Raw genomic sequence first — 24,768 nt, 5'->3', positions numbered from 1 at the left:
TTTTTTTTTTTTTAAATAAGCATCTCCAACTAAAAATTAAAAAGCTACATCAACACTCTTCTGTACAGCTGTGAAGTCTGGGTCACATACAGCCACCACCTAAGATTGCTGGAGCAATACCACATAAACTGCTTGCAATGAATTATGGGGATTACACAGAGTGAACATAATCCCTATTCTGAAGTGTTTCCGAGACTGGCTGCAAAAGCATAGAGGCCACAATCACTCAACATCAACTGCGTTGGGTTGGGCATGTTGTCAAAAGGCCTCAGGAGCGCCTACCTTGGCAAATCCTGTATGGACATCTTTATCTGGAATATATAAAATATAAAGACCAGTTAAAAGCATCACTAGGGACATGCCAAATTGATCCCTCACATTAGCCACTGCTAAATGCTTCACATGTGGAATCTGGGAGGAATCACATGCACAACATGCAATACGATTTGTGGATCAAAGATTGGACTTCATTCTCATCAAACAACTCACCATTAATGAAGTGGAATGTAATAGTTGGATATGGTTGGATAGAATACCACAAGCAAGTATGCAATGGGCTAAGAGATGTACTCTTGAGAGGGTTTTCTGGTTAGTGTTATGACACCGTAGTTCCATCTAATGGCTGAACAAGAAACTGAAGCACCCATTGAGTAGGGAGTCTCACACAGATATATATTATCCCTCGTTCATTTATGTAGGTATTGTCCCTCATTCATTTAATAACCTAACCAGCAAATCATTAGGGAAAAAATAATATATGCAGACATGAACCGGCAGTTTCAGATATTTTTCAAATCCACCATAAGAATGTAAAAAAACGTCAACATGCCAACATGCCTTTCTAGACCAAGAAAAACAGCCATTTAGAGGTAAGGATACTCTCTTTGACTAAATCATACTTCACTCCAGCCAGATACTCCACCGCAATGTCAATGAAGCAAGCGATGAGTCCGGTCAGAAAACCGATGAGACCACAGATGACCCAGCGACTGATCTCCAGACATCTGAAGCTCTGCAGAATTTGATCATATGGTCACATATCAGGAATAAAAATGTTTTTTGTTTTTTTTTGGCCAAAGCCAAAAAACTAAGATTTGGCTGAATATTGAACTCAGCATTGTTTTGTTTGTTAACTGGTTTTCAGTTACTTTAGCTCAGATAATAATGTATAAGTAATTTTGTCTTGCTGTTTTAAAGAAAAAGTAACAAAAACTAATAATTACAAAATGCAATAAAAAAAAAAAAAAAAAAAAAAAATATATATATATATATATATATATATATATATATATATATATATATATATATATATATATATATATATGTTTCCTATTCCTATTTGTATTGAATATCCTATTTGCTGAATATTCAGTGCATCTCAAACACATAGATTTAAAGTTAAATTGAAAAAAGGTAAACCCCCTCAGTGCTTTGTACTTGCTCAGTGAAGCACAAAGAAAATAAACTAATACTGGTGGTTAATTCTGTGTATTGGCAGTGTTTTGGCTCACCATGTGACTCATGCGCCTTTCCTCCTCCAGAAATAACTGATTCTCACTGTTGTCATAGTCCAGACTCTGAAATACAGAAATTATACATTTACAGATATAATCCACATTCATTTATATTTGTGATGTTTTATTTTTAGCACAAAAGATACATTTGTAAACACTTCTCCACAGGAACTAAAGCTCATTCACAGCTTAATTAAAGTCAGTCTGCTGACTCATGGTGACGTAGCTTATAGAGGAAGATAGGAACAGAAAAGAAGGGGGAAAGGGAGCATCAGGATCTGAAAGCAATCCGATTCAGCGCCGGACTGAGAGACTTGTGTCCACTGAGGTCAGTCGAGTCATCATAAGTGAATTACCTCGTACTTGAGCGAAAGCAGCTTTTCATTGTGTGGAATCTCCTTTGGTTTGCTCCTCACAGGATCCTGTGGAAAAACAAAACAGCATTCATGAATCAATCATATTAACCCATTTAATCCCAAATTCTTCCTAGACATGGACATATCCAAATCACCCATCAACCCTTCTGAAGTAATTGATTACTGATTTGAAAAAACAGTAAAAAAAATAGGTAAAAAGGTGAGTTTTATGGTCCATCACAATAGTAATCAGATAAAATATAGCATACCAAATTAACATTTGCATTTCATGCAGTCATTAAATTCCTTACGTATTATCAGTATTTACATGTATATACAATATTATCATGCATATACAATATTCATCATACTTGATATATATTTGCAGAATATAGATATTTATATCCAGAACAATATATAACATCGCTCTCCAAACCATCACTGACCATCAGTAAATTTTGCATTTCATTTGGAAATTAAGAGAGCAGAGTCTGGAGGAAGAGTGGAGAAACACACAGTCCAAACTGCTCGAGGTCTAGTGACTGTGAGTCTAAAGGTCTAGATAGTTTGACTCATCTAAATTTTTTATTTTTTTATTTTTATTTTTTTAGAATTACAGTTTTGTTTACTTAGCTTAACTTATCTTAACCTTACAGGTTTTGCCACCCAGTGGCAAGATTTGCTGAATTAGAAGGGAAAAATGCTGACACCCTTGTTCCTTACTAGTGTCACATAAAATGCACATTATAATCCGGAGCATCCTTAAGTATGAAAACAGACCAGAAAATAAGACGTTTATTGATAGTGCGCCTTACAATGTGGTGCACCTTACAGTGAGAAAAATATGGTATAAGCTAGACTTTTTGTAGTTTTTAGCTTTGTTTGCTAGCTAGCTAACTCCTGGTACTCTCTTAAAAACCGCGCAGCAGGTGTTTCGGTAAATTGATTAAATAACTTCCAGCCTTCAGCATCCAAGCTTTTTTTCACATTTTAGGCGTCTTTTTCTTTTGCGTTTCTACACTTAAATATCTCCAAACAAACAATTTTTTAGTCAAAGCAACAGCAAGTTATTTGAGAGTCTGCTGAAAGTGTAAAATGCAGAAAAATATGGTACAAGCTGGACTTTTTGTAGTTAGCTTTGTTTGCTAGCTAGCTAACTCCTGGTACTCTCTTAAAGAACAGCTCAGCAGGTGTTTCATTAAACTGATTAAGTAACTTCCAGCCTTCAGCATGCAAGCTTTTTTCACATTTTAGGCGTCTTTTTCTTCTGCGTTTCTACACGAACTTTTAGTCAAAGCAACAGCTAGTTACTTGAGAGTCTGCTGAAAGTGTAAAATGCAGAATTAAAACCTGGATTGAGGATGTCTGTAACATTAACGTTATGGCGGTTTATGGTCCAGAGCAAACAGTGGTCTTGAATATGGACTGAATATAAGGAAGTGGTGTTATATAAGGAATATTATGGCTGATCTGTGTAACTACGGTACAATATGGAATTTCTTCCATATCAGGCAGCCCCCGAACGTCCCTACCAGTAAAATAGTAACACATTCAGAAATGAATCAGGTGGAAAAATGACACTAGTGTGTGCCAGCTCAGGGAACACATGTCTCATAAACAACACGTTGCTAAAACTAGAGCATGAAGCATCTGAATCATAGTTCTGTTCCTGCAGTGTGGAAGAGTCTCCCAAACCTCAGTATAAACCACACAGTTCCAACAAGCTATTCACACAAAGCCCTCTAATCCGGCTGCACATGTAACAGAGCTTATTGCCTCGGGTGAGTCCTAAACTTAGGGTACGTTCACAACCGGGTGTACAAAGTTCTGAGTCTAATCTGAGAACAGTTTAGACTACTTTGAATGGTTCTTCTGGTACTCTGGTCATAACTCTCTACATAATGTATGGCTTGTGTCACAACCTACAATACCAGTCAAAAGTTTAGATGCACCTTTTTATACGTTATTTTTTTCCTTTATTTAATTTATTTTCTACATTGAAGATTAATGGTAAAGACCTGAAAACAATTAAAGGACACATACGCAATTACATAGCAAACAGTAAAAAAACAAAAAGTGTTGGTCCTCCACATTAATCCTCGATCTAAACCTGATGAACTGAGATGGTGATTTGAGGTGATTTAATTGGGATGAGCTGGAGCTTCACAGTGTGAAGAAAAGAAAAGCAGCAACTATTGTTCAGCACCTCAAGGAACTCCTTCTTTCAAAATGCTGAGAAAACTGTTCCAGGTGACTCTCCCTCATGAAGAGACTGAGATTAAAATTTCAAGAGTGTGCAGATTTGTCCTCAAAGATAAATGTGCTACTTAGAAGAATCTAAAGAATAAAAAACATATTTTGGTTTATTTAATACATAAAAAAAAAATCTGCATGTGTTCCTAAATAGCTTTAGTTTAGCTTTCAATATTACAGACTAACTATGGAAGGGAGAACCAATAAACACCAGTTTTACATTTATTTTTACACTCTACTCACATAAATGAAATACCATAAAGATTCAGTATCATTTATTACACTGGTTATCTGTTCACTGCCTCTTCAAAAACTGGCTGTTTCCCAGCTGAAAGTTACAAGCTGAACAGGCCTAGGATAGTAACATGAGCTGAGATAACTTAGCATTTGATTTGAGACTGACTGTTTTTCTCTGTGTAAATTTAAACATGTACACATGTAATCTATTGTGGTATAAATATGACTTTGATTTAATATAGTACTGTCAAAATACTATGTGGTGCAGAGTGTCACACTGAGGAATTAAACAGTGCTCAGATTTATGAAGAGCCTGTGTGCATTGATGCCTCCATTCTAAAGAGGCAAGCTAGAGGCAGCAATAGTTTTGCAGTGGCAATGTGTTTAATTAGGTATTTATACTCACTTAACATTTTTCTACAAACACCTGTAAATCTATTTATTTATTAATGGAAGCGCAAGCCATACAAATAGACAGACATAGGCCTGCAACTTCAGATGATGTTCACATCATTCATCAGAATAGAGAAACAATGTGATTAGCAATTATGAGTGTGGTACGATTGTTGGTGTCAGAAGTAGGGGGGGGTGTGAATTTCTAAACTCCTCTGGTTGGAGCTGACAGAAAGGCTACAGTAACTCAGACATAACTACTCTGTACAAAAAAAAAAAATCAAAAAGCTGAGTCTGCAGTAGCACCAGCTCACCAAAATTAGACAGTTAGCCTAGCCTGGTCAGATGAATCTTAATCTTCTCTCAAGAACAGAGATGGTGGGGTCAGTGATATTCCTCCATGGACCTAAGCTGCATTGTATGAAAAGTTCAGGGTGGTGGTGTAATGATGTGCGGAATATTGTCTTTTCCAAGACATCAGCTCACAGACGCAGCCTTATCATTCTAAGAGAGATGAAGGGAAAGAGTGCAATCTACCCTCCCAGAAAAAACAAGGCCAATGGTGCACTCTCAAGGCTCTGGCAGCTGATGGCAAGCTGCATAACTGGGATACAAACCAGGGGGAAATGTTTTTTTTTTTACACATTTCAGTCTGTTATTACCAAACATCAATCACTACTTGAAAGTTGCTGCCTGTTTTTAGCATCAGCATGATAATGCAAAAATTAAGAAGTGAGAAGAGAACCAGAGTTCACCTCTTCTGGTGTGATGTCCTCGTCAAGGTCTACAGTGCTCAGCCTGCCTATGTGGAACACACTGCCTCCGGACGACTGCAGGGTAAACAAAGTAACATCAGAAATATGTCAAACAGCGTTCTTTCATTTTCATTTTAATACAAAACCACTGAGACAAAACCTCCAGTCAGATCAGTAGTGACTGTTGTAATCAGAGAAATTCAGAATCTAGAGAGAAGTGAGAAGTTTCGGCTGTCTGGCATTCCAGAGTTACAAAAGACCCTCTCTTTTAAGAAACAAGTTGCATGCTGCATTAGCCCAATGCATGAAGGGAACTGGTAAATCACTGCTGGGATGAATGACTACCATAACACATGACCACATGATGAGCGTAGACCAAGGGCAGAAGACATTTACTGCAGGTATAGAACAATGACCCCTGTGTGGACCATCTAAAGGGAAGAGTTCAGAGTGAGGGTCAGAACTAGATATGAGATCTTGATGGTTACGGCAGAGAATGCTAAATTTGAATTGTGAGGAAAAAAAAGGCATCGATCACCTCCAGTTGTAAATATACAACATCTTTCAGAAGATGTTTAGTAACAGACTTGGTCTTTGCTTTAACCAACAGTTCTGAAGCTAGCAAGCTAACAGAGCAACATTAAACATTTTTTTTTTTTTTTTTTTTGTGTTCCTAAGGCGACATTACATAAGATAATAAGGGCTGGATGCTATGGCACGATATTTCAGGATATAATATTGTCCATGATATTCAAAAATTGTGGCAATATTATTGCGTAAGATACGATATGGCACACTCCTAGTCATAAGTGACTTGAAACTTGTTTTCTGCCTTAATTTGACATACATTAACAGTAATGGTGAAAAAATTAAAAATACACAAAGTAAATGTAATTGGTTAAAGTATTTAAGTAATGTTTCAGTCTATCTGTAATATACTTCCATTTAGAAGTATTTCCATTTCAAGTAACTTTACCATTTTACTTTAACGTCACTACATTTCAAACTCAAATATCTTAGATTTACTGCAAAATTCATTATACACCAAAAGTATTTGCTTGTCTGCCTTCACACACACACATTAACTTGAGTGACTTTTCATTATTCCACTGATGTTGGATGAAAAGGCTAGTCTAACAGTCTATACAGTCAAGCCAAAGGTTTTCTATCACGTTAAGGTCAGGACTAAAGACTTGTCCAAAATATCTTGATAAACTGAAGCATTAAGAGTACCTTTTTCAGAGGAACCCCACACCATGATCCCCCCTCTACCAAACTTTAAATTTGGCACAGTGAATTCAGACAGTTATCGTACTCCTGGCAACCGACAAACCCAGACCTCACTCCAGAGAATCTCCACTGCGTTTGGTAACTTAAAGCTTAAATTAAGCTAACAGTTACTCCAACATGAAAACAACATTATTTTACTCTGGGTCTCTGGCTCTACATTATCTATTGTATCTAAGTACAGTGTTAAAAGAATAAATTTTCTTGAGGCACTTTGATAAGTTATTTGATTTTATTTTTAACTATGGAGGAACTGTTGATGTGCTTTAAAGAACATTTGTGAAACGGTTTTAGAAGATGTGTGTTCCCTGAAGGGTTTTAAATTAAAGAAACCTTGAAAGTTCCTTTAAACAACATTAAACAATGTACCTGGCTTAACGGTATCTAACTAATTAATAGTCTGGGTGTTTAGCTAGTCCACTACAGGCTATAAGATTAAAACTTTAAGTTAGCTAACTACAAGCTCTAGCTAGTTATTAAAGCAATTTGATGATACCAGCTAAGCTAAAATAAAAGCTAGCTGTGAGTCAGTTAACTAATTAGTTACTCAGCTAGCTAATTAATTGTTCTAATTTACAGAGAACTTTAAATGTGTTGTAAATAACACTAAATCATGTTTTACTGATATTCTATTTAGCTTTACCATTTTATTTAGTTAATTATTGCTGTAAAAGTGCACTTTTGGCAGGCTAGCACCTGATATTAGCCCTGTAAACACTGCTACACTATTCTACAACGCAGAAACCCCAGCAGCGCTGTTGTTGTGCCCGGCTCCGGGCTCCGGGCTGCGGGCTCCGGGCTCCGGGCTCCTGGCTCCGGTTCTCCTACCTGTCTGCTGTAGCGGACCTCCTCCGAGCCGTTGAGCAGCGGGGTCCGCTCCTCTCCCCGGCCGGACCACGACACCTTCTTGGTGATGTTGGCCATGTCGGGGCGGCGCGGCTGAAGCGCTTTAAAACTCTAAAAAAGATAAAACATCAGACCCGCGGCCGCAGCTGCGCCTTCACTACCTACCCATCCCCACCACCAGCGGTCATAAGCCAACTCGTGACAACGGAAAGCGAAAGCGGTCATAGCCGGCCAGGAGCCGCGCAGCACTGTGGGATTTGTAGTTTTTTAAAACTATGAACTGGGTAAGCGTATACATTTGTGCATAGACATTTATACATAGACGCCGCATCGTAGACATATATACACAGAGTTTTGTTTTGTTATTTCAGCCATTTCTTATTTTACTCAAATAAATGCTCTAAATGACGATATTTTTATTTGAAATTTGGGAGAAAGGATGTCCGTAGTTTATAGAATAAAACAACAATGTTAATTTTATTCAAACATATAACTATAGATAGCAAAATCAGAGAAACTGATTAAAAAACTGTATCTTAATTTTTTCTGGAGCTGTATTTTTTTCTTTCTTTTTGTGTGCGATGTTGGTAAGCCATACCTGTCAAGTTTTAGATTTAAGAATAAGGGATATTTTCCTCTGTACTCCTAAAGCCGTCCCACCAGCCCAACGAAGGTTCAGTATCCCTTACATTTTAAGACGGGTTTACAAAAAATCTAAAATAACCACAAGTGAACCACTTACACACTACAATTAGATTATCAGAATCTGAAATGTTGTGGACATTCCTACATATGTCATTCTTTTAATACAGCCAAATTAAATACCCTTTTCTATATATTTAAAAAAAATTAAGATTTCATGTCTTTTTGTAATAAATGCACTCTTTTATATGATATATTTTTTATTTATTTAATGGATATAAAATTTAACAAAGGGTGCACAAATTCTGCAAAATGACTGTAGGTGAACTAAAAATAGTATCATGAGCTTTTACTAAAAGGACATGGACCAGATATGTTCCATCAGTAAAAATTAGTCCTAAGGGGCCTACACAATTAATAATTTTTAATTAATACTTCTTTCTTTTGATCACTCCACCCCTGATCAGTTCAGTTCATTTCGGTCCTCTCCACATTTCTAGTTCTAGAGTCACAAGCTGTATTTTTTTCTAAAGTCACAAGTTGTATTTTTAAGCAGCTATCAGAAAAATCTCATCACAGTTTACATGATTAGCCTACCGTTACCTTTCTTTTAGAAAAATTGCTGTATATCCATGTATGTTTTAACATCAGCTGCTCTAACTAGCTGCCTGAACTCACAGCGACGGGGGGCTTTCCCACACTGACCCTCCTTTGCAAGCTGATTGGCTGTTTCTCCTGAAAGGCGGGACTTTCTCCTTGAATCGGCTCCACGATTGGTTAAGAGATCGGTCAGTGCCCTGTCTCCTCAATAATATATATTTTTTTATTGTAGTATAATACGGGAAATTTACGGGAAAATACTAATACGGGAGGACGGTGGGAAAGAGGAGTAAAATACGGTAGTTTCCCGGCCAAAACGGGAGACTTGACAGGTATGTGGTAAGCTGAAAACTTTCTTTACCAAATAATACTATAGTTTCTTCATTTTGAAACGCTTATAAAGACATTGTTTAAAAAAGCTTAAAATAAAATACAAATCCAGCACATATTTGTTCTTATTATTATTAAGTCAATTATCTCATTATTTTGTGTACAAAGTCATTATTTTAAGATGCTAAATGGTTATTTAAAAATGTTCTCATAACCAAATAATGAGATTTACTTAATTTATTTAATTGCATTTTCAGGTGATTTTATTTTAAAAGGCTTCTATAACCTCTAATAGGCAAAAAAAAAAAAAAATCAGCATTTCATTAAACATGTTTAAGCCGTTAAAAAACTAAAAATATATGAATTCATAATAAATATATAGTGCTATATATAATGGCAGGTAATTTTGCTGTTGAGTTCCTTTGAGATGAGCGACAGAACAAACAAACAAACAACAAAGCATTACATATGCATTACATAAGAGGAGACATTTTATATGATATAATAACAAGTGCATTTAATGTCACATTTCTTTACAGATTTGTGTAAAAATTGTAACATATAAATATAAAAGTATACACCACCATCTGCTTTTATTTCTTTTAGTGACAACAAGATACGAGGTCAGCGGAGGGAAGGCTGCTGAATAACTGAATAAATATATGGTTGCAGTTAGGGTCGCGTTTTTGAGGCCCTGAAGCCCATTTAGTCTACTGACAATTGTCTTATTATTTTTGGTATGCTTTTTATATACTGTATAAAGTTGCTGCTGCTTAATGCTAACTGGTGGATTTGATTGATTACATTTGGGATGAAGCAGATTTAAAAAAATTAAAAAAAAGGATTTCTTGCACCAAATCATGACTTTAAATACAATGTTCCAGGCATTCACAGATCACTTGCTTAACTGAGCCATGCAGAACATTCACATCATCCAATGTCAGCACTGCTCCTCTAGGCATGCCTCTTCCACTGGCTAGCCCAGATACTTCAGCAGGGCTTAGTGCCCGGGTCCACAAGGCAAAGCCAGCCAGTCTGCCCACAAACGCCTCGGCCTGGTCGAACCCTCCTCCTAAAGTGTCCTGCTCCTGTCCCAGGATGAAGGAGCCACCAGGAGGGATTTCATAGCCCTTCTGGAACCTGGACCCAGTGGAGATGAGGCGCCGGTCCATGTAGTGCCAAAATCGACCTTCGATGGAAGACCAAACCACACAAATATGGTGCCACTGTCCGTCGAGCATGTGGTCTGTGGTCAGTTCACGGTAGGCTGGGTCTCCAATCACAAAGTCCATGTTGCCCAGCAAACTAGACCTGCGGCCATAGAGGACCAGTGTGTTGTCGTTAGCCTCTGTGGCGTAAGACAGAAGTGTGCCCATATACTCAGCATCCACCCTCAGCCAGGTGCAGATAGACAGCTCGTGGATGCTGGTCAGGAACCGGGTGCGGAATGTGACGTAGTTTTCAGTTGATGCTGATGGAAAAAACAGCACTGAGTTCACGTTGCAGACTGTAGGATAAAAGAAAATATAGTCAAAATACAATATTGAATACACTCAAATGCAATAGACCAATGCAGTCATGTTGTTATTTTATTTTTATTTTTTTAGTCGCCACCATGTTGTTTATGCCCATATTTAGGGTTCTGTGTCTAAGCTGCATTTGTCTATGGACAAAATTAATAGGTTTTTCAAAAACAAGCTTCTATCACATTCTGTGTTAAATAAAAAAATATTTTTTGCACTATAAGGTGCACAGAATTGTAAGGTGCACTATCAATAAACGTCTATTTTCTGGTATGTTTTTACATATAATGCGCACCGGATTATAAGGCGCATTTTATGTGACACTAGTAAGGAACACGGGTGTCTTGTTTTTTTGTCTTGTTTGACTTGATTTACAGTAAGCTTAGATTTCCAGATTTCCACTAACTCTGGAGCATTAGCGACTAACCACTAATGTTGCTCCAGCAGTGATAGCAGTGGGCAGTTAGAGGCTAATGTTAATACTGCTCCAGCCTTGGTGCTGGAGAACTAAACTGAAACTCCTGTATAATGCTGCAGTTCCTCCCTGGTAGAATTCATACATAAAGCGCACCAAATTAAAAGGTGCACTGAAGGTTTTTGGCAAAATTAAAGAATTGTGTGCCCTATATTGCGAAAAATACAGTATGTTTAGAACACTTTTTACAGTGGAAGTTGGGGTCAAACTTGGTGGTGTAATTTATTTTACATTTAATTGTATTCTGAGTCCATTTTTTACATGAACGTCACTGAATGCTCTGAATTACGAGATCGTTTAAGAGTCATATTTTTCAAAACTGACAGAACACAATTAGAAAAGTTTGAAAGAATTCTCTCTGCTGCATTTATTTATATGGGAATGTACAGGGTTAAAAGTTGTACTGCAGTCAGCCACCCGAGGGCGAGAGAGACAGCTGTATAACTGCTGTCCTTTAATCCATTCCTATGCAGTGTCTTCTACTGTAACAAGGAGCAAACAAAGCAGAATGAATGTGCTACTTAAGTTCCTGGAACAGAGAAGAAACACAGAGAGAGAGAGAGAGATAGAGTGATGTGTCTGTCACTCAAGGGCAGTGTTTGTCATTCTTTTCAATGGGAAGGATCTGTAGGTTTGTACAAAAAAGTATTTTTTGAAAATAACTCCCTAGAGGAGTCTAAAAAGACAGTAAATATAGTGACAAAATGGTTTAGTTCACAACAGTGCATGCATCACAGTTCTTTACATATTCCTTTAAGATTGAGATTTTTTTTTTATAATTATTTTTTAATTTTTACACAAAAACTGTTGTGATTCTTTACTGAATTACATTATAATAAAATTAACTACATATATATTCATATATATATATTTAAATATTTATTATACTTTGTGTATACTTTAGGCATTATTAACCCAAATTACTTCCGGGACACACATTATCTTCACATCCTGATTAATACAAACATTTACATGAAATAATGTCTATTTTTTTTAGTTTGGTCTATTAACAATCACTTCAGTATAATGTCTGTTTTCTGTTGAATATAATTTACTATTATTTTAGCAATTAAAAATTAAATCTGGTCTCTTCTATAGGAAATAGGTGAAAGGCAGTGAGATTCTTCTCATCTCATTACTTTGAATAGCATATTAATCAAAATGTTAGAACTGTTATTAATATTGTAATCTTCAGTCTTTTTAAAATTTTTTCATCAATTTTTAAACGTGCTGTTTGAATTTTTGGTGCACAAAATGAAAAAATGGTGGAAAATGGCAACTTTCCTAATGTCAACTCATATTCAACATATTATGACACAGTACTACCGTGATGAAAAAAATAATTTGTGATAATAGCAGTATTGTGTCTTGTGTCTGGTGCTTTTATTTACACTGAAGATTTTGGGATTTTTTTGTATATAATTGAATATGTTTGCAGTTTATATGCATGCATGCATGCATGTATTTGATACATTACTTTATTTTTATGTTTATTATATTATGCAAAAAAGAGTTTAGGTAATTTACTGTTGTGTACAAAATAGAGAAAAAATTATTATACTTACATGAAATAAAACTTGAACATTTATTTGGTTGCAGTGGTATATTTTATATATAATTTTATATAGCCAAAAAACATTGTTAACTCAGGGTGTGACGAGATCTTTTGCCACAAGATTAAAACAGCATAGCATTTCTTGTTCTCGTCTCATGACCCCAAAATCCAAAATTGTCTCTTTTCTCATCTCGTGAGATGAGTGTCTCATTACAACCCTATGGTTATCGCAAAAATACCCTATAATAATTTTAAAAAAGAAAAAGTACAGAGCAGAGAATTTCCATGTGTAACTCTTGTGTATACAGGACCGCAGGAATGGTGCCAGTTTACACCATCACTCTCGAACTTTCTCTGCTTCTGCTGTCAGCAAGACATCAGCACGTTCCTCAGGTGACGCTCATGATCAGGGTGGGGCATCTGTAAGCTATTTACCTCAGATATGCTCAGGAAGCTGCTCTGGACACACCTTTCTCAGAACACAGTTGCAGCCTGAGTGTGGTCTAATCATCACATGCTCTATTAGTCATTCATTTTTATCTGATCGCTTCAACTCTAAAAAAAAAAAAGTACGCTAAAGCTGAACGAATGTAGGCTTTTACTGTGTGTTTCCAGATCTTACACCCCATTGAACTTAAGCTTGGAATTAAGCTTAAGGCCAGGGACACACCCATGTACCATGTAATAGTCAACTAACTCAATTAGTTATCATTGATGATGACCATGGAAAAAGATATGGCACTATTTGCGTCATTACAAATATTGTATGTATGATACTATAGACGAAATAAGTTTTAATAAAAATATATTTATGAAAATGCAAGGAAAGATAAAGCAGAAATAAAGTTTGATAGATAGATGACATCAAATTCCAATGGGGGCCAATGAAACCTTCAATAATTTTGTAGGACATAGAGGAATTAGAATACATTTAAAATAAAGTATTTTAATTTTTTTTTAAATCTAAACCCATACATCACCCAGTGCACCTCCCAAACTAGCCCTCCCATTTTGTAGCTTTTTTCAAATTTGAGCTGAGGGTCAGAGATGGTAAAAACAAGTGTGATTAGCCAAATAATCAATTATACATACACAAATTAATCATGAACTGAAAAGTGCACAGCAGTCAAAGATGGCAGGTTAAAACTGTACTTGATGCTGAACGTACTTGTAGCAGCTTTCTTTGGCGTGTAGTTCTGCGGGATCTTGTGTCGTTGAGGAAGATGAAGGAGAGTGTTGGTCTGCTCTTCTTGGACAGACTGTGATGTGGGTGGCATATTGGTTTGCATGAATGTTGCCACTAAAAAAAATAAAAACAAAAATATATTTTTAAATATATATATTTGTTTTTACCTCTAATTTTACCTCATTCTCTCCCCAATTACCCAACCCACTCGGTAGGACTCCCCTATCACTAGCAATGCCCCCAGTATTGGGAGGGTGAGGATGAGCACACATGTAAAGTTAGACTCCGCCTTTTTTTTAAATTAATGGGTAACATTATAGCATGCTCTTAGGAAACTACCGTATCCACAGCTCTAATACATCAGCTATCAGATGCCTGTGCTAAACAACATCACAGTAATGAGTTATGAGGGGAGAGAGAGCAATCTACCTACTAAGAGAGAGCATGGCCAATTGTTCTCTCTCGGACTCCCGCTGCTGATAGCAATCAAAATTTTTTTTATAAATTTTCTCATTACAGTACGTTAATCTACTGCATTGTTTTTTGTTTTCTTTTTTCCAGTGTGTGTTTGGTCACCTGTCATGTGGTCTGGTTGCCTGGTGGCTCTCAGCAGAACCCTGTTTTTCATCCTTTCGTCTTTGGAATCTTTGGACAGACGTGTCTTCTCCTTTCTTTTTGTGAAAGCTGGACCCTGCACGGTTCTGTTCAGTGCATTTTCAGAACGGACAAGGTAAGTACCAAGCAGAGGTCTCTGGATGCTCCTCACCTGACTGTCCAGCTTACTGATCTGTTTCTGAAAGGCCTCCTGAAGGACTTTAATCTCACCCTGCCGGGCCTCCACAACATTAATTCGGCCCCGGTGGGTCACCAGCTCCTGGGTCAGGTTGACCATAGCTGCCTTATGTTTGTGGAGCTGATTCAGAGCCAGACGACTGATTTCCTTCATCACCCGCTCGGTTCTGGTCAGCCTCAGCTCCAGACGCTTGGTCTTCCTCCGCAGCTTGTGGCTCCAAGACTTCAGCGATTGGAGATCCCGCTCAGCCTCCGTCCGGAAAGAGCTCAGCTCTCGGGAGATGCTCTCTAACTGCCGGGTCAGCATGTGAAAGCGGGTGTCAATACTGGTGGAGAGGTTGGAGCTTTCAGCAATGCTCCTAAGATGCGTGAGTGTCATCTCCTGGAATCTTCTAAACTGAAAAGCAATTATGAATATTAATACAGTAGAGATCTAGTATGTTACACTATACAGCTCTGAAAAAAAAAAAAAAAGAGACCTGATTTTTTACCAAATTGAAAACCTCTGGAATATAATTAAGAGGAAGATGCATTATCACAAGCCATCAAACCAAGCTGAACTATTTGAATTTTTGCACCAGGTGTGGCATTAAGTTATCCAAAAGCAGTGTGTAAGACTGGTGGAGGAGAACATGCAAAGATAGCACCACATACTTAATAGTGAGCACCAGATAATGGCAGCTAGCAAGCTATAGTTAAACTGACAGATGTTCCACAGTAAAATCCTCAGTTAAAGCTGCTGCTGCTGCCCCTGTGCTAATCACTCTTGTGGTAAAGGGAAGCCACAAACGGTAACTGAGTGCTCTGAGCTCCAGGCTAACTTTGGTAGGGGATCTCGGAACTGCAGTGGTCCCCAGAGGCTGTTTATAGCCAACTACTGCCCCACTGCCTTGTGGGTAAGTTTGTTTTGAGGCACAGGTTAGGAGAGCACACTCTGAGAGTAAAGCAACATGTTGGTGGCATGTTAGGTTGTGCTTCCACAGACTGAAGCGCTGACAGCCACTTTCCTTGTTGGGTATAAAAAAGCAATAGGTTTGAGCCGCATGCTCCAATACTGCCATGTTGTCTATTGTATTATTGTTCCAAAGGTGCACAATCTCTATCAATACTCTTGGTTTTCCAATCGAAAATTATAAACTTAATCCTTGCATGACTAATTCTATCCACCATCCAGTTTCTCCCCTGCACCTTTGCTAAGTATCTAATGTCTAAATTTAGTTTAAAACATACATTAGTCACAAAGTATTCACTCTCAACACACAGTAAGCAGCACTGTTTAGGGAGTGTGGTACAATTACTGGAGAAAGTAAGTAAATAAGTAATACATAAATCTACAATTTTTTTTCGAAATTACTCCTTTTGCTTGGGAGTTGTATTACGGTGCCTGACTGTAGGTGACTCTTGCGTGTCCTTTCCTGAGGTGACCCTGATGAAAGCCAGTTTCATCATAGCATTTTTGATTATCTTTAATGGTCCTCTGCACTTAAGGATACTTTCAAAGAAAGATTTAGAACATTAGAATAGAGCTATTTACTGTATACTTGTAACTCTACCTCTTCACAACTTTACAAGAAAAAAAAATAAAGTAATTAACTCTTGATGAGTTCAGCAGCACAGATGTTAACTGAAAGCCTGAATTCCAGCTGACTCTACCTCATCAAGCTACTTCTGGTTTGTTTGCTAAATAATTTAGTTAAGATGTGTCCAAACTTTATTGGTACTATATATTAACCCTTGTGTGGTGTTCGGGTCTGTGGGACCCGTTTTCATTTTTCATCAAATGATACTAAAAATATATTTTTCTAACTCAAACTCATTGGCATTGGCTCATTTTTTGTGAAAAACATATATCAAAACACATTTTCGATAAACACACACTGTACACCCCCCCCCCCCCTACACATTTATATTACATACAGTATGTTTGGCCAAGGGCTAATAAACATTGCTTCATTTGTAAATTTGAAACTAAACAAATTTTCTACTCATATCTTGAGTTTAATTCATTTTCTTTTACATTTTATTAAAAAACTAATAAAAAAAGAGTAGCACTTTTTAAAAGAAATGTAACATAAGAAAGGTAAAGGGCAAATATTAACCATGTAAGCTGTTTATATTGCTTGCAATTTAGGTGAAGAAAGCATGTGTAAAGCATTTTAATGTAAAACTGCTTAATTTTGCTGAATTAAATACAAGTAACAAAGTAAACGAGTAGCAAAAATATGAACACCACGCAAGGGTTAATAATTTATTACAATGAAGTATTCAAAATAATAAATGTTCAATTTGGTTTATTTTTTGTTTGTTTGTCACCTCAGATTTTAGGCTGAAGGGCCACTTATCAGAATTTTACTTAGGGTGACAGGACTGGCTCTGAACCCACTGTAAATTAGTACAGCTAATAAAAGAACAATATAATTGCTGCAGCACCTTCATCCACACAGCTAGAGATTTAGCTTTTCTTCTCAATGCTGTAAATCTCTGTACAAGCTCTACACTCGACAATAACAGACCAAAGCTGTAAAGCGTTCATGTTACAGCACCAACCTGCTCGTCCAGCCTCTGCAGCCTTTGATGTAAGCGTTTCCTCGTTTCTGCGGATGTCGGCCTTGACCTCTGCCCGAGGCTCGGCGGCACCTGAAGGGTGATGATGAGGATGAGGAGGATGCCCGCGGCTAACCTGCTGCTGCCCATGCTGTACGGGACCCCCTGGACGGGCTCGTGTGTCAGTGTTTTGAGTGAGCGGATGTGAATGGGTTGTTCTGTACTGAGGGGCAGTGTGGCATTTCCATTAGTGCAGACTGCTCTGTAAGACCCACAGAGGGCCAAGAGGGGCGGGATATAGAGCAGAAGTAGATGGATAAAACAGAGCAGCAACAAACAGGTCCAAAACAAGATTACAAGTTCACACGCACACACATACACACTGAGATCACTGCAGGGCCTATGCATAGTTAACAAACACAGAGGCATGTTTACATGCATGCGTCAGGACCCGGGAGGGCTGCACTGCACTTCTGAAAAAGAGACACATTGTTGTGTTTCACACAGAACACACAGCGCATGTCTATGTGGGCGTATGTCTATGTGGGCGTGTGTGTGTGTGTTTTTGTGTGTTTGCGTGTGTTTCTCTGTGTGTGTAGGCGAGTGACAGCTCTCTTTGTCAATGCTGACACATAAACATCATCAAAACAGTGCGTTGAACTGATTTATTTAAATACTACACTGTCTTGCGAAAGTATTCATCCCCTCAAAAGTCACCCAGTTTGTTTGAATGACAAAAGACAAAGATATTGATGTGATGGACAATTATAGCCAGATGTCACCAGTCACAATCTTTACCACCCACTGCGCTGCTGTCCACTGTGGGTGGTCATAATGCCTCTGATGATGTATTCCTGGTACACACGTTACACTGTGGATCGAGCATTGTTAAATGCACACAACGCATCAATAAGCATTCTGTCCTCAATCACAAGATAATACCTCACAAAGTATACAGAAATGTTGTACATTATATATATATATATATATATATATATATATATATATATATATATATATATATATTTAAAATGCAGCTTAAAGTGCTTAACCCTTGTGTGGTGTTCATATTTTTGTTACTCGTTTACTTTGTTACTTGTATTTAATTCAGCAAAATTAAGCAATTTTACATTAAAATGCTTTACACATGCTCGCTTCACCTAAATTGCAAGCAATATAAACAGCTTACATGGTTAATATTTGCCCTTTCCCTTTCTTATGTTACATTTCTTTCAAAAAGTGCTACTCTTTTTTTATTAGTTTTTTAATAAAATGTAAAAGAAAATGAATTAAACTCAAGATATGAGTAAAAAATTTGTTTAGTTTCAAATTTACAAATGAAGCAATGTTTATTAGCCCTTGGCCAAACATACTGTATGTAATATAAATGGTTGGGGGGGGGGGGTGTACTGTGTGTTTATCGAAAATGTGTTTTGATATATGTTTTTCACAAAAAAAATGCTTATTTAGGAGTATTTAATCCTCTTTATTAACAAATAAGTTGTGAAGTATTGACAATTGTCTTCATGATTTATTTACTTTATCAGTATCGCTGTAACGGAGGGAGCAGACGGGAGGCGGATTTATAAGCGTGTAAGACAGACTTTAATAAATAACAAATAAACAATTAAACAAACAGGGAAATAACGAATAAGTAAATGTACATAAACAAACAGGGAAAAACGTGAAACAGATAATAACAAAACAGGGCTAGGGATATATACAGGGATAAATACGTGAATATGTACAAAACAAGAAAATAACGTGACTAGGAAAATAAACGTAAATATAAACAAGAAATAAACAAGGAAACAAACTAGAGAAATAAACAGAGAATAACTACTAAACAAAGAACTGTGGAACGTGGAGATAACTACTAGAAACGTGGCAAGACAAACGACAGTGGAAGGTGCAAAGTCCGACGGATAAACATGGACTATAAATAGTAACATGAAACACTGAACACCTGGGGAAGGGGGGAGCTACAAATTAGACACACGTGACGGAAAACTACTGGAAAAAAACACTAGGAAACGGGGAAAACACAGGGAAACATAGCGAGGCCGTGACAATCGCAGCGTCACAGTATCTTTTTATCCTCTTTATCCTCTTATCCCCACCTATTGATCTAACCTGAATTTAAACATGGGGGTGGCAGCATCATATAATCAGGATGCATAACAGTGGATACATTTTATGTCCAGATTCTAATCCCATCAAAAATCTGTGTTATTGTTTAAACATTGTGATGCACAGGCATTTCTGAACAGGCAATCTAAACAAATGGCTTTGATTCTCACCAACAAAACCTGCTTAAATCCATTGATCAAGTTTTGATGTGAACAGTTTAAGAGTGCCATTTTTCGGTAACACTTTACAATAAGGGTACATTAATAAACACTACTTACTACAGAATGTCTCAACGTATTATTAAGTGATACTAGTTAAGACATTATTAATCATTACAACATTTGTTAACTAATGTCTTATTCATTATTATTTACAAAATGTCATTTTTAACTTTAAAATGTAGTAATTTTAATATTGTTTTAATTAGTGTCAGTTAATAATTAGTTGAGACATTACTTATACTTGTTGCAATGATACTGTACGTTCTTCACACTAAGAAAAGTAAGAACAGATTTGTACCTAAAAGGGTACAAAGCTTGTCGCTGGGGCTGTACCTTATATTGAGGTACAAAAAAGTACCTTTCAGTGAAAGTCCTTTTTTGTACCCATGGTTTTTGTGCCAGTAAAGATTATAAAGATTATAAACATTATCATCAACTGAATATTGCTCAAAAACTTGATGATCCAAAATTGTCTGGCTTTCAAATAAAAAATGTGCAATTAAAATATATATTGTTTATTAGTGCAGTGATACAGAATACTGAATGTACCCTTTGGCTGCAGGTTAAATGGTACAAATTTGTACTCATAGCTGTTAAGAATGACTTTGTACTTCAGAGGGAACAAATCTGACCCTGTAAAGACCAGTATTGTACCTTTGAGGGTACAATTATGAAGAGTGTACCTTTGAGTACAAAAAAGTACTCATATCGTACCTCTGTTTTTTAGAGTGTTAAGTAGTAATTTTAAGAAATCATTCAGCTGGAATCATTATGTAAATAAGGGTTTAGAACCAATGATAAAATACAGGGCAGACTGCAGGTCCAGGGCTGGGGAGCTCTGGCCTACAGCAACAAAAAAAAAAAAGTGGAAACGCCTCACAATATGCCAATACATCAATGACACGACAGGGCTTTGTCTTCACAGTTTCTTCGTTTCCGGAATGTTGTTGCACACGTTTTGGACAAGCGGTCAGAGATCATACCATTCCATTCTTCACCAAGAACCACCCCCACCACCACCACCACTAGAAACCCAATACTGAACTGGTTACACACAGTAACTTTGACTTTCTCTAAGAATGAACTGGTAGAGTAGCAGAGTAGAGTAAAATACAAATTACCAGACTACTGAATGTCACTGTGTTGATAATAGCCTTGAATGCTATCAGGAACACTCAAAGACAATTTTATGGACATTGTAGTAGCCTAAACCAAGACTAAATAAGAAATATAGTTACATCTCTGAAATTATAATAAAAACAATGATAAAAAGCAGGTCACAAACATCTAAAGAGAGTAACTAGATAGAATATAATTATATATAAATCTGATCTGTAACTGTAATGTGTACACTGATTCTAATTTGTAAATCAAATATAAAACTGTGTTACTAAAGTAGCTTGTGTCATTTCACGGAACAGTCAGTTACACTGTATTTTTCTGTATTTTCCCGAAAGTCAACTAAGAACAATTAATTTAGACTATTTACTAAATTATCCTTACTATTTTATTAGATTTATACGTAATATTGCACAATATTACATTTAAAAAACATTATACGTGATAAATACAGTTAAATAAGTACAATTTACTAAATTACTAAGCAAAAGTCAGAAGTTTGTACACATCCCTTCCCATTCAGATAGATAGATACCTTATTGATCCCCGAGGGGAAATTCAATGTGTTTTCTTACTATTAATGATTTTTTTATATTGTAAATTTAGTACTGAAGACATTAAAGTTATACAGGAACACAAGTAGAATCATTTTGTATTTCGTGTACATGCATTGGGGGTGCGCCTGTTTTGACAAATCACTGCCGAGGTAGCAATAAACGTCTGACTGCTGATGTCTGCATAGGTTGTATTCAGTCAGTGGAGCACCTATGTTATCCGTTGATAGAGGATTTACCTGAATGCACTTTATTTTGAGATCACCACACCCATCGATATACAGTGCCCTCCATAATTATTGGCACCCCTGGTTAAGATGTGTTCTTTAGCTTCTCATAAATTGAGTTTTGTTCAAAATAATATAGGACCACGATGGAAAAAAAGAGTAAAATACAACCTTTAACTCGAGTGAATTTATTCAGTAGGAAAAAAATCCCACATTAAGAAATAATTATTTAACATCAAATCATGTGTGCCACAATTATTAGCACCCCTGATGTTAATACTTTGTACAACCCCCTTTTGCCAACAAAACAGCACCTAATCTTCTCCTGTAATGTTTCACAAGATGGGAAAATACAGAAAGAGGGATCTTTGACCATTCCTCTTTGCACATTCTCTCTAAATCATCCAACGACCTGGGTCCTCTCCTCTGCACTCTCCTCTTCAGCTCACCCCACAGGTTTTCAATGGGGTTGAGGTCTGGGGACTGAGATGGCCATGGGAGGAGCTTGATTCTGTGTGCGGTGAACCATTTCTGTGTAGATTTGGCCACATGTTTAGGGTCATTATCTTGCTGAAAGACCCAGTGACGACCCATCTTCAGCTTTCGGGCAGAGGCCACCAGATTTTGTTTTAAAATGTCCTGGTATTTTAGAGCATTCATGATGCCATGCACCCTAACAAGGTTCCCAGGGCCTTTAGAAGAGAAACAGGCCCACAGCATCACTGATCCTCCACCGTATTTCACAGTGGGCATGAGGTGCTTTTCTGCATACTCAGCTCTTGTGTTACGCCAGACCCACTTAGAGCATTTGTTGTCAAAAAGCTTTGTTGTCAAAAAGCTTTGTTTCATCTGACCAAAGCACACGGTCCCAGTTGAAGTCCCAGTACCGCTTAGCAAACTCCAAACGTTTGCGTTTATGATTGTGAGTGAGAAATGGTTTCTTCCGTGCATGCCTCCCAAACAGCTTGTTGGCATGTAGATAGCGCCTGATGGTTGTTTTGGAGACTTTGTGACCCCAAGAAGCTACCATTTGTTGCAATTCTGTAACAGTGAGCTTTGGAGAACTTTTTATTTCTCTTATCATCCTCCTCACTGTGCGTGGTGGCAAAATAAACTTGCGTCCTCGTCCAGGCTTGTTTACCACTGTTCCAGTTGTTTTAAACTTCTTAATAATTCCTCTGACAGTAGATATGGACAGGTGTAGGCGAGTAGCGATTTTCTTGTAGCCATTGCCTGACTTGTGAAGGTCAACACACATCTGCTTCACTTGCATGGTATGTTCCTTTGTCTTTCCCATGTTGAAGATAAATGGCCTCTGTGTCACGTCATATTTATACCCCAGGGAAACAGGAAGTTGTGAATTACTAATTAAATGTTCCTACATACTCTGATCAACTTCGTAAACTACTGTAGAAGTGACAGAAATACTTTTAATAAATGTATTTCCTAAGAATTGTTAGGGGTGCCAATAATTGTGGAACAGGTGATTTTAAGAAGAATAATTATTTCTTAGTCAGGGATTTTATTTCCCCCTTAAAATTTACTTGAGTTAAAGGTTGGACTTTACTTTTTTTTTCCCATCGTGGTCCTATATTATTTTGAACAAAACTCAATTTATGAGAAGCTAAAGAACACATCTTAACCAGGGGTGCCAATAATTATGGAGGGCACTGTAGATATATTCATAAGCTCATTCATTGCAATTTAAATAATGTAGGTGGAAGGTGTGAAAGTTGTTGGGAATGTTGGTGGGGGTGGAAGATAGCAATGAGCATCACCTAGGATGATGAGGGTAGAGAGCGTCGTTTACCCACCAAGAGAGAGCATGACCAACTGTACTCTCTCGGACTCAGGCTGCTGATGTCAAGCAGCACATTTTGGGATTTAAACTGGGAGTTCTGGCGCCTTTATTATTTTTTTTCAAGATTGTAGCAGTAAATTTATTATAATTTTCCAGTAGGCCCTCAAGGAACAACTTAATTTAAATTAAATTTAAATTAATTACTCTATCAATGCAGTGACCTCACGCCAGAACAGCATAGCAATAATGGTTTTCATTGCTCTCGCTGGAGCATCAAGCATAACGCACACAATAGAAAAGCGTCAGCTGGAAAACAATAGTCTAAATACTGAGGTGATTATTAAAGAAGCCACACCCACAAACAGTCCATCCAGTGCTGATGAGCAGAAAGTCCTCTGCCCTTTTTTGGTATGCAGAACAGAGAGAGACAGGCCTGCTGGAATGCAGGAGGACAGGCTGGCCCAGCTGGCAAAGGTGTGTCTCCCAAACACACACACACACACACACACACAAACACACAAACACTCTGTCTCTGAGACACATGAACCAGCTGTAAGCCCGCAGCTGACAGCACCATCCAGCACCCCGTCCCACGCCCTGTCCCCTCCCACATCTGTCACACAATACCCACACTCACGCTGTGACGCTGTGACTGAGGCAGCTGAGGAATCTCCTGCTGTAAAGAGCAGAAACACAGAGAGTTTACAGAGTTTAGAGCTGCAGACAATAAAACACCTCCAGCCTGAAGATCTGGAGATCTCAAGATCTTCACACACCTCCCCAAACAACTCGTTACGTTGGTCTCAGAAATGTCAGAAATGTTTGTGTAAACTGAGAGATATGCAGTCGGTGAGCAGATTAGCAACAAAAAAAAAAGCAAAAAAAAAGTGTTTTACATTTTTTTCATTTTCAATAAAAATATAATAATAGTTTATTATAATATTTTTGTTTATTATGTCATTTTATTTCCATAACACATAGAGAATAAATAAATGAAAAATTAATCTCTGAGATATGAGTAATGAGGGTAAAATAACAATTTATTTTTTAATATTATTTTCAACGTTAAAATCTTAAGAATTGGAAAATGTTATATTTTATTCACAATAGAGCAAAGAACACATTACCAGAGCTGAGGCAACAAAGTAAGTAATAAACTAATAAAAAAAAACATCTGAAATGAGAGCAATAAAAAAAAGCATTCTAATTTTTCTCCTTGATTATTAAATCAGTTTTTAAATCATAAACTAGCAGCTGCTTGAACACCAGTGTGACTGCTTAGAGTTAACCCTTGTGTGGTGTTCGGGTCTGTGGGACCCGTTTTCATTTTTCATCAAATGATACTAAAAAAATATTTTTTTTCTAACTCAAACTCATTGGCATTGGCTCATTTTTTTTGTGAAAAACATATATCAAAACACATTTTCG

At 37.1% G+C, this 24,768-nt stretch overlaps 2 protein-coding genes across 2 annotated transcripts in view; both read right to left on the bottom strand.

Annotated features, from left to right (window-relative positions):
- The window catches only part of clcn7 (chloride channel 7), a 29,763-nt gene extending 21,914 nt beyond the window's left edge, over nt 1-7,849 (bottom strand). Inside the window, exons 1-5 of the mRNA XM_007245554.3 lie at nt 7,624-7,849; nt 5,509-5,583; nt 1,871-1,936; nt 1,512-1,577; nt 880-1,012 (exon numbers count right to left, since the gene is read on the bottom strand). Coding sequence (XP_007245616.3) covers nt 880-1,012; nt 1,512-1,577; nt 1,871-1,936; nt 5,509-5,583; nt 7,624-7,719 — 436 coding nt within the window. The 5' untranslated portion in view covers nt 7,720-7,849. The remainder of the gene's footprint in view (nt 1-879; nt 1,013-1,511; nt 1,578-1,870; nt 1,937-5,508; nt 5,584-7,623) is intronic.
- A 1,880-nt stretch (nt 7,850-9,729) lies between these two features.
- On the bottom strand, nt 9,730-17,468 carry LOC103041747 (pentraxin-4). Its single transcript, XM_022677733.2, has 4 exons — nt 17,292-17,468; nt 14,529-15,141; nt 13,935-14,066; nt 9,730-10,720 (listed from the first exon to the last, which is right to left on the bottom strand). The coding sequence occupies exons 1-4, from the start codon at nt 17,436-17,438 to the stop codon at nt 10,080-10,082; spliced, it is 1,533 nt and encodes a 510-aa protein (XP_022533454.2). The 5' UTR covers nt 17,439-17,468; the 3' UTR covers nt 9,730-10,079.
- Between the last annotated feature and the right edge of the window lie 7,300 nt (nt 17,469-24,768).

The sequence above is a fragment of the Astyanax mexicanus genome, chromosome 19 (assembly GCF_023375975.1).
Source record: "Astyanax mexicanus isolate ESR-SI-001 chromosome 19, AstMex3_surface, whole genome shotgun sequence".
In the NCBI taxonomy this organism is placed as follows: Eukaryota; Metazoa; Chordata; class Actinopteri; order Characiformes; family Acestrorhamphidae; genus Astyanax; species Astyanax mexicanus.
The sequence above is the reverse complement of the archived record's forward strand: the minus strand, read 5'-3'. Positions and strand labels throughout refer to the sequence as shown.

What these genes read in the sequence shown, in the direction of transcription:
- LOC103041747 (XM_022677733.2), bottom strand. Translation starts at nt 17,438, where the DNA reads ATGGGCAGCAGCAGGTTAGCCGCGGGCATCCTCCTCATCCTCATCATC. An exon ending in TGCAGAGGCTGGACGAGCAG is followed by an intron (nt 15,142 to 17,291) that starts GTTGGTGCTGTA and finishes ATTGCTTTTCAG; the next exon opens with TTTAGAAGATTCCAGGAGAT. An exon ending in GCAACCAGACCACATGACAG is followed by an intron (nt 14,067 to 14,528) that starts GTGACCAAACAC and finishes TATTTTTTTTAG; the next exon opens with TGGCAACATTCATGCAAACC.